Here is a 13,202-nt window from a genome sequence, read left to right as displayed (position 1 = left end):
AGACTTTCCACAGACATTTCTGGCAATATGTCTATAATTACGCTGTAAATAATGTTCCTCTTTGAGCAACTCCGTTTGGATTCAGCACATTTATATTTGTCCCTGCTGGGAAAAGGTTGAGACTGTTTGGAGACCTTTGCCCCATATTTCTGGGTTCTTCTGCTTGAATGAACAGTCTGTCTTTATATTGGACTTCACCAAGTCAACCATGTTGTGGTTTGGGGTGTGGGGGGGCTAAAAGATGTAAAACTCTTTCAACAGGAGCTCAGGGGAGAAAAGGGTAAGTATACATAGGTTATTTTATGATGCTTATAGAAAATAGTATAGAAATCAAAAGGAACAACGCACAGTTTTTGGTGGTTGCAGAGATTTACAGTTAAATCTGAACCACTGAACATATAATCTGTTTTATTTTTTACCATACTATTTAAAATTTTGCTTATTCTATTGTTCCTTGCTCAGCAAAGTCTGGTGATTAAAGACAAGGGCTTAAAGTAAAATACAGGACAGGAAAAACTGAATATAATAATAAAATATATGGCTGTTATGACAACATATTGGTGAGGAATTCCAGTTTCTACTCCAGAGTCACCAGTTATGATAAAAGCTGAAACTGAAACCAGTTAGACATGTTTTGAATCTGCTGGTTTACAGTAATTTACTCCGGCTGAAACCTGCTGCTCTAAATACACTGCACAAGGTAATCCTGGTTGTGCCAGGATGCTTAAGGGCTGATGTGTCATCTAATCTATTGAAGAAGTACAGGCTGGTAATTGGTTTGGAGGGTAGTTTAATTAGAGATACCAGTCAGGTCACAGAATTGGGTACGAGGAGTTATTGCTCCAGTCAATAGTTTGTCCTGTTTTAATTGCACAGAGCAAGTTATTCAAGGAGTAAAAAGAGAATTTCATTTTTAAAAAAAAACAAACATAAAATGTGAGTAAATAATAAAGAGTGGATGGATTCATAATGGCTTAAAGTTGGATTATGACTCATCATAAACATTATCCATTCTCCTGTTGAAGGTGCATCATCACTGAGCCAATGTGCAATTTTAGTCTACGTTTTCTTGCCATAACCTAAAGAATATTCAGCAAATATGAACGTCTTCATTCTTCAGGGATCACTCCCACTACTGCAATCTTGGGATTCATTTGCATGGAAATCTAGATTTCCAATAAACTTCACAGTAAAAATCACTGGGTTAAAATTTTACAGAGTTTGGGTCAATATAGCACCAACACAATGTTCCCCAGAAAGCCTCTCAAGACAGGTTTTTTGTTTTTACCCAGTTTTAGTGCTTCTTACATCTACTCTACTCTTTTTAAACTTACATGTCACAGTTTATTATTGATGTTAACAACTTGTGTATCTGGGTCAAAATAACAGATTATTGTGTTCTTGTGCTATCTTGACTCAAACTGGGTAAAGTTTTAACCCAGTGATTTTTAGTTTCATTATATATAAAAATCAGCCCAAAGTTCATCAGCCTGGGACGTGACTAAACTGTTTGTTCTCCAGCATGCTACTGTTTGTTCTGGTCTTATTTTTGCAATTCTGTTTGGGGAAAAAATAATTTTCTATTGCTGTTCTTTCCAAGTAATTGTATGAGCAATGGTACAGACATTTCATTCTATGTTTCATTCTCAATACTTTTTTGAGCTCAGGTTCCCATTCCTTTAATTACTGTCTTGTGCCATAGTAGCAATAGCTTGATATATTTTTAGTACTGATGTCCAATTAATTATTCCGATCTGTATATCAATTATTTTTATGTTATTATTATTATTTTTCATGAGTGACAAGGAGTTGTTTCTCCAAGACAAGAGAGAAACAGAGTAAAGTACAAAGGACAAATAAAATGGCAACAAAATGAATTCAGATTCTGTACAGGCAATTTTATTTATGAGCATACAGGGATCCCAGTATAATACATACAGACTAGGTCAATATCTGTTGAATGCATCAATACAAAGTCACATATAGCTGGAGAGACAAAGAGAGAAAACTGCCCAGAATGAACCAGAAACATTTATTACAGCAAATATAAATGACATTTCATATCCTAACAGGTTGATGGCATGTGAGAGCTATGAAATTATTGGCAAATTATGGTTATACTTGTGGCCTTAATGTTAATGATTTGTCAGTTTGAACATGTATCGTTATATATCATATAATTTATCATAACATATTATATGATCTATAACAAATCATAGCTATATGGATCTTTTTTTTATTTTTTTTTTAAAAAAAGGAAGGAAAAACTTTAGAAAAAATAAAACTCAACACAAACAGATTAACATAAGGAATGTAATAAAAATAAGAAACAACTTTATCAGAATAAATAATATTAGTATGGCTTAATTGAAGCAGGAAGCATGCAGTTTTTTCATAATCTATTGTACTTACAGGTGCAGGTTAGCTAAAGGAGAACATTTTACACATCAACAATTGATGAAGCTCAATAATGTTCATCTTACTGCATTGTGTGTATTTTCTTAAACAGCATGTGACAACGATCTTTATACACTTGTACACTGAGTGCTCGGATTAAAATAAACTCTCCTTGATCAAGAGCTGTGATATAAAGCCTTCACGACATCAGAGGTCAGGGATCAACTTCACCATGAATGAGATGAACATTCAAGTGGAGCTCAGCAGCAGGTAATCCCATCACGGCCCCTTTTAGGAGAGACAATCCTTTGAATACTGTCTGAAGTCTACCCTGTGCATCGGAGCTAAAGTGTGTCTTGTGTACGATGAATGTGTGTGTGTGCGTGAATGTGATCCGTGTGCTTCTATGTGGTTGTCGGGAAGCTTCATAGGCACTCTTTCCAAAATAAATTGTCCCACTGACTGTGGACCCTCTCAGACCGATTAGGTCCGTCAAAGGGATCAACCACTTCTCGTTCTCAGAGTACTGGTAGGGGAGCTGCTGACACAAAACAGCCACATGCTGAGTCAGCACCGCAACACTGACCTGCAGAGAGCAGAGACACACACACAGGGTGAGAAACACACATTTGCCAGCTGTACTAAGAATCAGACACAAACAGGCACAGAAAGATCTTGACATTTTGTTTGTGTATTCTTTTGCGACAGGCTGTTACTACTAATAATCCCTTAGGAAACAAGCATGTGCAAGTATTTATTCTGCTGTTTTTTATGAATGTTTTTTGTTCTCAGGTCTCTCTTGAAAAAGAGATCTCAATCTCAATGAGACTACCTGATTAAATAAAGTTTAAATAAATAATTTCCATATGGTATGGTCTCAAATTGAATGTAATTGAAGGCCCTGCTGAATTATTCTGGTCACCAAACTTCACACACAATTAATCGTTTTGAGGCATTTTTAAAGAAAAAATGTCTCAAATGTGTATATGCCCATTAACATGATGGGCGAGGATCTAATCTAAGTACCTGGGTGTCCACTTGAGTAACAGACTGGACTAGAGGACCAACACTGACACTGTGTACAAGAAGGGGATGAGCTGACTCTATTTTCTGAATGTTTTACTTGAACCTACCAACTAAAATACTGTTTTTCCATGTAAACTTCATGCAGCCTTCACATGACTGAACAAACTCCAGTCTGCACAGGCTTGTCGTTTCTGTTTTTACCATACCTGAAAAAAAAACAAAAGAGAAATGTTTCGTCAGTCCCGCTGCGGTATCAGAAATGTAAAACTCAAGAACATCAGGTGAATCAGGTGAAGCTGACACTGACCCGTTCAGGTTGGCTGGCTCCGAGTGGTAGACGTGCTTGCCCTGCTCGGCGAAAGTGGGCGTGTGGTGCGTGCCGCTCTGACTCTGACTGGCCTTCAGTGGGTAGTAATGGCTCTTCAGTTCAACATGGTTCATGGGAAGGGACATGTAATTTGTCGCGTGTACGTTCCCATTGACCTGCGGCGCCTTGGGGTCCAGCCTGTCAGAGTTGGGATGTTTGCAATTATTGTTCTGCAGGGACACGTCGATCACCTTGATGTCCGGGATGCTGGCCTGCCTCAAGACCAGCTCTGAGTGGGCCAGCTGCAGCTTCTTCATGTGGTTGATGGCTACGGTAGCGTTGAAGGCTTGCTGTGAAGTGATTATAGACAAGAGGTTGGAGAACAGATCTGAGAGCCATAACATAGCTTGAGTTTATGATGATGTATAGGAGATAGGACTGACATTGAGAGACATTAAATCTGAGCACACAATCGACTCATTTTTACTGCTGAAAAATCAAGTGTACTTTGCTTTGGTAAAAGCCCTACATCAGCTTTCAGTGGCCTTGATTACAGAAGAATATCTACTAAACTGTCCTTAATCAGGAAGGATTTAGGTAGGCGTCTGATTAATCCACTATAAACTGCCGGCCCTCAATGAGATTACCACCTCAAAGCCAAGAAATCAATGGGGACTGACCTTCCACTTGGACTTAGCAAAGTTCTTTTGGATCTGAACGCTGACGGAATAGTAGATGTCCTGGCTCCGGGCCGTCTTCCCGATAATCCTGGAAAACAGATGACAGAACGGGAGCTCAGTTTTATTTCTAGGTACAGTAGAGGTTAATCCTGAATCCATCTGTGTGACCTGACACTATGTGGATTCATTCCAACATGCTGTATTACATCTATTTCTTTCATCAATGAGTCTGTCGTCTCATCAAAATGTTATGAAATGAAAGAGAAAGTCCCATTTCCTTTTGTACTGTACAAATTCTGATGACGTAAGTTAATTTTCCATGAAATGGCTCGACAAAACCCTTAAAAATATTCTGGTGTACAAATGATAAGAAATTTGAATGGCTGTTATGGCAAGTTAATTCATATTTATTGCAGTTTCTCCAGTTGTATATACAGTAGCAGGCTAAATGTTTTTATCAGTGATTTATGAATTTTGTTGTAGACAATGAACGGTCTGAAGATTTGATTAATAAAGTTGTTTAAGTTACTTCTCTATTTTTGGACTTTCTCTGTTGTTTGGAACTCTGGTTTATATGAATTAATGGTGTCTTAAAGGCCCATGTGTGACTGTTATAGTTATATGATGGCACAATAATTAAAAAATCTTTGTTTCATTGTTCACTTATCTAGGAGAGCAACTACTTCTAACTGGGATTAGAGCTATTTAGTGAAAATCAATACTAACAATTTATTAAATTTGTTACATTTATAGTTTTCAAGACATGAAATGAATCTATTGTTTCATATTATGTTAACTGAGGTACAGTAGCCTGCAGTACAGATGGTGAAAAACAAATGTAAATGTATTGCAGGAAATTATTAAAATGCCCCAGTGACACAAGGCTGATGATTGACACTCACCAGGGATGTCTGAGCGCTTGTTCAGTTGAGTAGCGCATGTGCGGATTCTTCTGCATCATGTTACGTATGAAATCTTTAGCTACGGATAAAAAAAGATGACGCACATGTTAGAGCTCTGTGTGGAGGAATAAAGCAGCTGCGGTGGAGTACACAATATGTCTCTGCTAATGCTCAACGTGTTTACCGGATTCAGAAATGTCATCCCAGAAGGGCGAGTCAAACTCATACTGAGCCTTCATGATCTTGGAGAAGAGTCGAGTCTCACTTTCTTCATAAAAAGGGGGATATCCACAGAGTCTGTAAAGAAAAGTCCCACAGTAAGATGCATGTGTCCATGTGTGCAGAGCTGTATGTATAGTAGATGCTCACTAGGTGGTGCTATGACCCAGTCAGTGCATCATTATTCTGTATTTAGGTAACTGTGTCATGCTAAACACATGCATGACCAGCAATGGCTTTTAATCTGACAATCCTGCTACTTAATAAAGGAAAAACTGGAGCAGATTTACAATGTTATGCATCTAATTTTGGCAGTAATACCTCTTTCCTCTCCATATATCTATTTACTGAAGTATGCACCACATTCTCCATGGTTTATACTCACAGAATATAGGTGATAACTCCAATAGACCAGCAGTCCACTGCATTGCTGTAGGGCTTCTGTGCCAAAACCTCAGGAGCTGAAAGTGAGGAGAAGATGTCAGAGCTCTGCCAGTGATTACTCTAATTAGTGTTCAGAGAAACAAGGGTATAAATATTACATCTCGTCTGTACTGTCTGGCTAAGTTACACCCCTACGTGTCTTACATTTCTATGAGCCTCAGTAAGTATCCATACATCATTCATTACTTACCGACATATCCCGGAGTGCCGCAGGCTGTCGACATGATGCCGTTGTCTACCATCTTTGAGAGGCCAAAATCACTGATCATGATCTTGGAGTCCTCGGCCTGACTGTAGTACAAGATGTTCTCTGGCTGCACGGAGACAAACAGACAGGAGAGATGTTCACACACTGATGTCCTCACAGTGTTACCTCACCTGCGGCGGAACAAAATCTTTCTGTGAAAGTGTAAGAATATCAATGCTGTAAATGGAACATTACCATTAAAAGTTAAAGTCTTGCAGTAAAATATATATATAAGTATGTGGGCTATGGGTGTATAAAGAATGAGGTTTGAACTTTATAGTTCAATATTATGGAAAATATATATATTATTTGCTTTCTTGGCGAGAGTTAGATGAGAAGATCAATACCACTCTCATGTGACAGTGGTATCAATCTTCTCATCTAATGTCTCTGCAATAAAGCAAATAAGCATATTTCCCAAGATGTCAAACTATTTCTTTAAGCATTAAAAGTAAAAATTCTGAAAAGCAGAGTAGGCCATTTAAACTCTGAGAAGTTTGAGTTTATTAATTTAGTATACTACTCTAACTAAGAGGCAACTGAATTATACAGTATCAGATAAATAAAAAGTCATTAAATATGATGTAATGGAGAAAAGGTATATATTTCAACATTTCATCTAGGATCCAGTAATGTGGCTTCATCCAATGTATTTGGGGTAAAAATATTTTGTAACATTCAACCTTTGAATGTGAATATCAGTGTTTTCATGATGTTGTCTGGTTTATACCTTGAGGTCACGATGCACTATGCCGTTTTGGTGCAGATAGCTGACGGCCTGCAGCACCTGCTGGATCACCCTGCTGGCATCTTTCTCTGAGTACACCCCCCGGTCCAGTATACGGTCAAAGAGCTCCCCGCCTGAAACTCTGGTAAAGAGATAACACTCGCATCAATATCTCATCTCAGAGCACCCTTCAAGTTTGAAAAATCCAATTTTAATTTTCCAACTTGATTTTTTTTAATAATGTAAAAAAAAAAAAAAAAATCATGTAAAACTCACAGCTGCATGACAAGATAGTAATGAGTCCGACTTTCGTAGAAATCGTCCATCCCCACGACATTCTCGTGTTTGATTCTGTTTAAAGAAACAAGGTGCTTTAATTATGACATTGCTGTCATAATCCCACAACATTTACACAGTTTGAACATAAAAAAACATCTCAAAGAGAAAGCAGATCAATGGGATTCCTTCTTACACTGAGAACAGAGAGAATGTGAAATGAAAATTGAAGGCTCATGAAAATTCACTTGTGATTTACCTCCTCAACACGGCAATCTCGTTCTCCAGATTGAGGTCCCTCTTCTGTTTCTTCTTCACACACTTCATGGCAAACATCTTTCCCGTCTTCTTCTCCTTCACCATGTAAACCTCGGAGAACGCCCCCCTGTTAATTAACACATAAGCACGTCGTAAATGAGTTGTGTGTTGATGCCGTCGCTGATTGCTTTGAAACATCACAGGAAGCGATAACAAGCCGCCCCCAGAGAGAGGAAATGAACCTCCTCTCTTATTAGAACGAGGGGGCATTGTTAATAAAATATGATGACCTCAACGGCTCAGAGTGTCGATCAGACACAGCTATGGTTTGTTTTCATTTCTTCAAATTTTGAGTCCCATTTGTCTGTATGAGGATGTTAAGCAAAACATATTTTGTCCACTCTTAAATTGAAATTTTCTTTAAATTTGTGTTTGATAATTACCTCTGATGACTTCAACTTCAGACTTTTATAGTTTCATGATGTTATTTCAGTGGTGGAAGCAGTATTCAAATATTATTATTTAAGTACAAATAGCAATACCACACTATAAAAATACTCCATTACAAATAAAAGTATTGCGTTTAAAACATCACTGAAGTAAAAATGTAAAAGAATATCTAAGTATCATCAGCTAAATGTACTTAAAATATCAAAAATAAGCACTCATCATGCAGAATGAGCCATGTTTCTGTTATATTATTATATTACTGGATTATTAGTAAAAGAACAATAATAAAAAGTACAATATTTCACTGAAATGTAGTAAAATACAAGTATAAAGTTGCATAAAATGAAAATACTTCAGTAAAGTACAAGTAACTCAAAATTATACCTAAGTAGAGTATTTGAGTAGATGTATTTTCCACCACTGTGCTATTTCTCTTTGCCTAATTGTGTCTCACATGGATAGAAACCGCCTGATCTGAATTTCTTGGAGAGCTTCGGAATTAAAATAAACACACAGCAAAAATAGCGATATCAAGGGGTTCAATTAAGGTCCACTTAAGATCTCTGTGGCTTAGCTTTTCACATGTCAGAGGCTTATTATTCTGCTCTATGCTGTCCTGTGTCCATGCTATCTTCAGCGTTGTCTGGGAATAGTTGTTCTACCAGGTGGATTAGGCCCTTTATCCCTGACGCAATGGAAACAGCGGCGGGCTGTGGGCCCGAGGCGCAAAGGTCAGAAACTGAGCATGTGCGGCAGAGATCCTTGGGAACAACAAGCTCTTGGATATGGTACAGGGCCAGGTCACAGACAGGTGTCAAGGGTAGAGGTCTGACATGGGATACCGCAGCCCTGCCCTCCGTCTGTAAGGTGATGACACTGACCCTGAAGGATGAAGGAATTACCTCTAATGAACACTCAAGGCTGCTAGAGAACAACAAAAAAAATGATGTGAACTACTTTCTGTTTTTCTTCCACATTTTGCATATTTGCTAACATGTGTGTCACATTTAGCAGGCGATGTCAGACACACACACACACACACACACTGCCTCATGCTTGCTCAGTACTGAGCTGCCTCCGCAGCATCATCACAGCACTTCACATCCCATTGCTCATCTGATTTCTCCTTGGTTACCACAGCTCATTTTCTTTGTCGGATCTCCTCGAAGCTTATTGTGACCCTCAAGAGAAATCATCAATCAAGCCTTGAACACAAATGCCAGGCAGCAGCTTTTTTTTTTTTCTTTCTTAACATAAAAAGCCGAAGGACAATCAGAAATCACTGACGCGCTAACTTGAGTGTGTAAATTTGCAAGCTTAAAGCTCCAAAAGCTGACCAAAACGAAATTGCTCTGTGCTTTCTGGGACATTCTCGGGGTTACTCTTAAGCCTGAAGAGACTTTCCTTCTGATTACCAGGAAACCATTAGAGTTTTGTTTATGCTATGTGTGATTAGGCCCTATGGGAAAGACTTATTTCCATCCCTGCTGGTTTCTTTTCCTTTTAGTATGACGTACAACAAAAAAACTACTAAACCGTACACCTGAGAGACGGCTCAGTGAGTTCACTCTGCTGACATCTTCAACAGAAAATAAGAGCAGTCCAGCAAAATCAGACAGTAACAGTAAACTTTCAACATCCTTTTGTGTCTCTGTTTTGGTTCCTTGTGTTTACATGTAATTATGTCTTGTTTTTTTCAGTCTTTCGATTTATTTCTGATGCTTCTGATGATCCGCAATAGAAATAAACTCGACCTATCACAAAGTCTTCATCCACTTTTCCATCAAAGTCCCGCTAAGCGTTTGGGGAAATAACAGTAATTGCTGCAAACTAATTGGACCACATATTAGACCTCGCCGCATTTTCATAACGAGGATGTGCCGCACCCAGGAGGACCTCGCCTCCTTCACAGTCCAATCATCACCAATGTGTTCAGCTGAAACTTCTCTCCAGCCCTCGGCTAAGATCCGCTTTGTTTTCCCGCAACATGCTGACATCACACCGGCAGCCCTCATTTCCTCACACCTTTATTTACTGTTGGCCTCTGATCTGCTCTTCTCCGGCCGCTCGCTCAGTACTTAAGAGCACTAGAAGACCATGATGACCTCATAAAATTCAGGCCAGCAAAAGAGACCAGTGTGCACAGTAACATGCTACGAAACTTTATCTTTAGCTGGATTTTAATGACTATTTCTTTAAATTACCGCAGGTGAATTTGACACCAAGTGTTTTCATTCATTTCTAATTAGATTTTTACATTTTCTTCTCTTTTTTGTGAGTAGGATTGTCAAAATCTACACTGACTACAGAGAAAACAATTTCGATCGAAGATGTTATTGTTGCTTTTTTGTGAATGAACCGCTAATCTGATTCCTCAGCCAGACAAAACCCTCCGACAGTGTCTTGCAGTCTAAGACTTTAGTAAAGTAGGCCTCCTCGTGTCAATCCAATCAAACCAGTAATCTGTCCTCCAACTCCTACAACACATTGAGGTCTTTAATCATGCCATGCCCCAGTATATCAAAGTTTTACTGTAGTTCCCTTTGATATCACTGAAGTAAAACATCCAGCAATGCAAAATTTCTCCAGGGGTTCTGTGAAATACAGGAAGAAATACTAAAGTATGTACAAAAGCTAACAACAGGAAATTAAATGAGCTAAACCTGATAACCATTAAGATAAACATTAGAATAAATCAATACTGTGCATGTAAATGAATGGTGTTATCTTGAAATGAGTTAAATTTACTTACGATCCCAACTCCTCCATGAAGTCAAACACCTCCTGGATGTTTTCAGTGTTTTTCTTCCACACATAGTCGGCCTCTTGACGACCCATGTCTGCAGAAGCTTCAACGGGGATTTCTTTCAGCGGCAAAGAGAAAGAGAAAACGTAAGAATAGACGTCAATTAACGCAGAAGTGACACGGATGACAGGAGATTCCTTTGCATGTGTAATTTCTGCATGCATTTGCAAAAAAAGCAGCAATAATCCCGAGCTTAATGTCCAGACTCCCTCCTCATCATAATCATACACAGACAGACAGTCATTCGGGATTATTAAAGAGTCATGAGAAGGCAGGTGTGAAGGTTGGTGCGTCGGCTGCGCTGCTCAGACTGTCTGAGGTCTGCTGGAGGACGCAACAGATGACAGACATGAGTCTTTGTCTGGCAGACAAAAGGTTGACGCACTAATCCGCGCTGTAACTAGCACACAGGAAGGTACAGCCGTGCCAGGACTGGCCCATACTGGACCGATGCCAAATGATATGATGCTGCTGTGTATGAATACAGCAGATGATGATGTCAAACGAAAAAAAAAAGGAGGAAAGTAAAGGGAATCTGTCGCCTGATTTTTTTCTGCATTTGCCAGAAAATGCTTATTTGAAAATGAATTAATCATCAAAGCTATTCCCAAATTGCAAACATAAGATTTCTTTACGGAGCTCCTTGCACAATTCTGATGACCGTACGGTAAGATCAGCAAAATATGAGGCATCGCTGAAATAATGAACATCTATAGGGATTAGAAGGTGGAAAAGAATGACTTATCCAATAAAACTGAAGTCTCTGAGAAGGATTAGGAACACTTTGAATGAGCAGGTTACCCAGTTTGGTCTCCTGCCCTCTTTTCTCTTATATAAGGGATTAGTAACTCCTGATCTGGAGACCTGACCTTGTCACAGGTAAAAAGCCTCAAGCAACTTTAAATACTAGATAGATGCATGAACTGCTACCAGAAAAACACTTGTTGAACATATAAGTGTATAAGAATGTATGAACAACAGATGAGGATAAAAAAAGTCAGTTTTTGAGCCAATCTCACTTTCAATTTCTTCTTCATTAACTAGAATTCTGCAGCACAAAACATTTAAGACATCGGTATACTGATGTATCTCTGAGTATCCACAATGATTCAAACAACATCTACTCACTGACTCATTATCTCTGGGGCTTTTTCTTTCTTTCTCAGCAGCAAAGGGTCTCGCACCTTTTATTCCCCTGTTGCCCACTCTTGCTTTCCTCTCCTGCAGTAATTCTTTTTCTCTCACCGCACTGTGTTGTTATTTGGAAGCGCAGGTCAAAGAGGATCTCTGGTGCACGCTGCTGTATCTGACACACACACATACACTCTCTCATCCAGAGGAAAACAATGGATGCTGGAGGATGTGTACCAAAACCACAAAACAGCAAATGCACATGTAAAACCTGCAGCAGTGATCCAAATGAGTTATCTTTTTTTTGAAAACACGCCAGCAGAAATTCTTCCTGAGCCCTGCTCTCCCTTTACCTACGATTTACAGTCGAGATTTTTACCCTGATGCAAAAAACACACAATGCGAGGATAATAACACGGCGTGACAGAAAGCAGAGAGACGCGTTGCTCTGACTGTGGATGCTCTCATGCCACCAGCTGGACCAAGTCGGCTGCGGCATCCGCGGAAAGATCAAACTGCGGCAAAAGGGGAATGATCAGACATTCAGTTCAAGCTGGAAGCACACAGCTCTCAAGCCTGAGCGAGAAACGCAATCAATTATGTTTTGACCCATAATATGACTCATGGTGCTAAATATAATAACGCACAAAACTACCAACATTACGAATGCAAATTAGACACCACTGGTCCTTCTACCTGATTCTTGTCCGTAAAACACGTCTTCAAACTGCAGATCTACACATTAAACAGCAGTGGTTTGAATCATCCAGATCCAAGAATTCACTTCATTCAGAAGATGTTCATTCAGCAGCAGACTGATTCAGACTTACCTAGAGACTCTGCGCTGTAGGAGCTCTGTTCAGACTCTCCTACCAGAAGCTCGCCGAGGTCTGGACAGATTACTTTGTCTGGGACTTTACTAATAGCCTACCTGTTGTCAGGTCGGAGATTACATCCATGGAGAGAGGCGAGGGGAGGGGCTGACAATCTCACAGGTGCTCATTGAGAGTTGAGTCACAGACTTCAGGTTGTTGCTGCTCTTTGGCTGCACAACATTGAGGTTTATGTAGAAAACGTCTTGCGCAGGAATGGGCAGATTTTTTTTTTTTTCAAAACTGCCTGATTCAAAACAGTTCAGGCCATGTGCACGCGCATGCGCAGGTATGCGCACAGCTGTTTGGATTTTGGTGTATCAGCACTAATGACTTATAAATCAATGAAAACTACCGAGGCTGGGTGAATACTTTATGTAAGCACCGTAATAAATAATTAAGATGATTTATAGATCAGTTTGAAGCCATTAATAATGCTGTGAATAATCAGTTTAATGGT

The 13,202-nt window shown here is 39.2% G+C and overlaps 1 protein-coding gene across 3 annotated transcripts; it reads right to left on the bottom strand.

Moving 5' to 3' along the window:
* Positions 1–1,877: 1,877 nt before the first annotated feature.
* camk1gb (calcium/calmodulin-dependent protein kinase IGb) lies at positions 1,878–12,995 on the bottom strand. Of its 3 annotated transcripts, none has more exons than XM_044352994.1 (13): positions 12,802–12,995; positions 10,686–10,797; positions 7,485–7,610; positions 7,226–7,300; positions 6,953–7,091; positions 6,166–6,289; positions 5,917–5,992; positions 5,497–5,609; positions 5,313–5,391; positions 4,411–4,498; positions 3,731–4,080; positions 3,531–3,629; positions 1,878–2,983 (listed from the first exon to the last, which is right to left on the bottom strand). In XM_044352994.1, the coding sequence occupies exons 1-12, from the start codon at positions 12,827–12,829 to the stop codon at positions 3,572–3,574; spliced, it is 1,368 nt and encodes a 455-aa protein (XP_044208929.1). In that variant the 5' UTR covers positions 12,830–12,995; the 3' UTR covers positions 1,878–2,983; positions 3,531–3,571. The 3 variants fall into 3 exon arrangements, with proteins under 3 accessions (XP_044208929.1, XP_044208931.1, XP_044208930.1); XM_044352996.1 differs by lacking the exon at positions 12,802–12,995 and adding an exon at positions 12,701–12,792; XM_044352995.1 differs by lacking the exon at positions 12,802–12,995 and adding an exon at positions 11,868–12,439.
* Between the last annotated feature and the right edge of the window lie 207 nt (positions 12,996–13,202).

This window comes from Thunnus albacares, chromosome 5 (assembly GCF_914725855.1).
Source record: "Thunnus albacares chromosome 5, fThuAlb1.1, whole genome shotgun sequence".
In the NCBI taxonomy this organism is placed as follows: Eukaryota; Metazoa; Chordata; class Actinopteri; order Scombriformes; family Scombridae; genus Thunnus; species Thunnus albacares.
Note: the sequence above shows the minus strand (reverse complement) of the source record. Positions and strands in the feature narration are given on the sequence as shown.

Coding starts and splice junctions, on each gene's coding strand:
- camk1gb (XM_044352994.1), bottom strand. CDS start 12,829: ATGGATGTAATCTCCGACCTGACAACAG. Junction 7,301..7,484: donor GAGATTGCCGTGTTGAGGAG/GTAAATCACAAG, acceptor TTCTTTAAACAG/AATCAAACACGAGAATGTCG. Junction 5,993..6,165: donor CGGCACTCCGGGATATGTCG/GTAAGTAATGAA, acceptor CCTCACTTTCAG/CTCCTGAGGTTTTGGCACAG.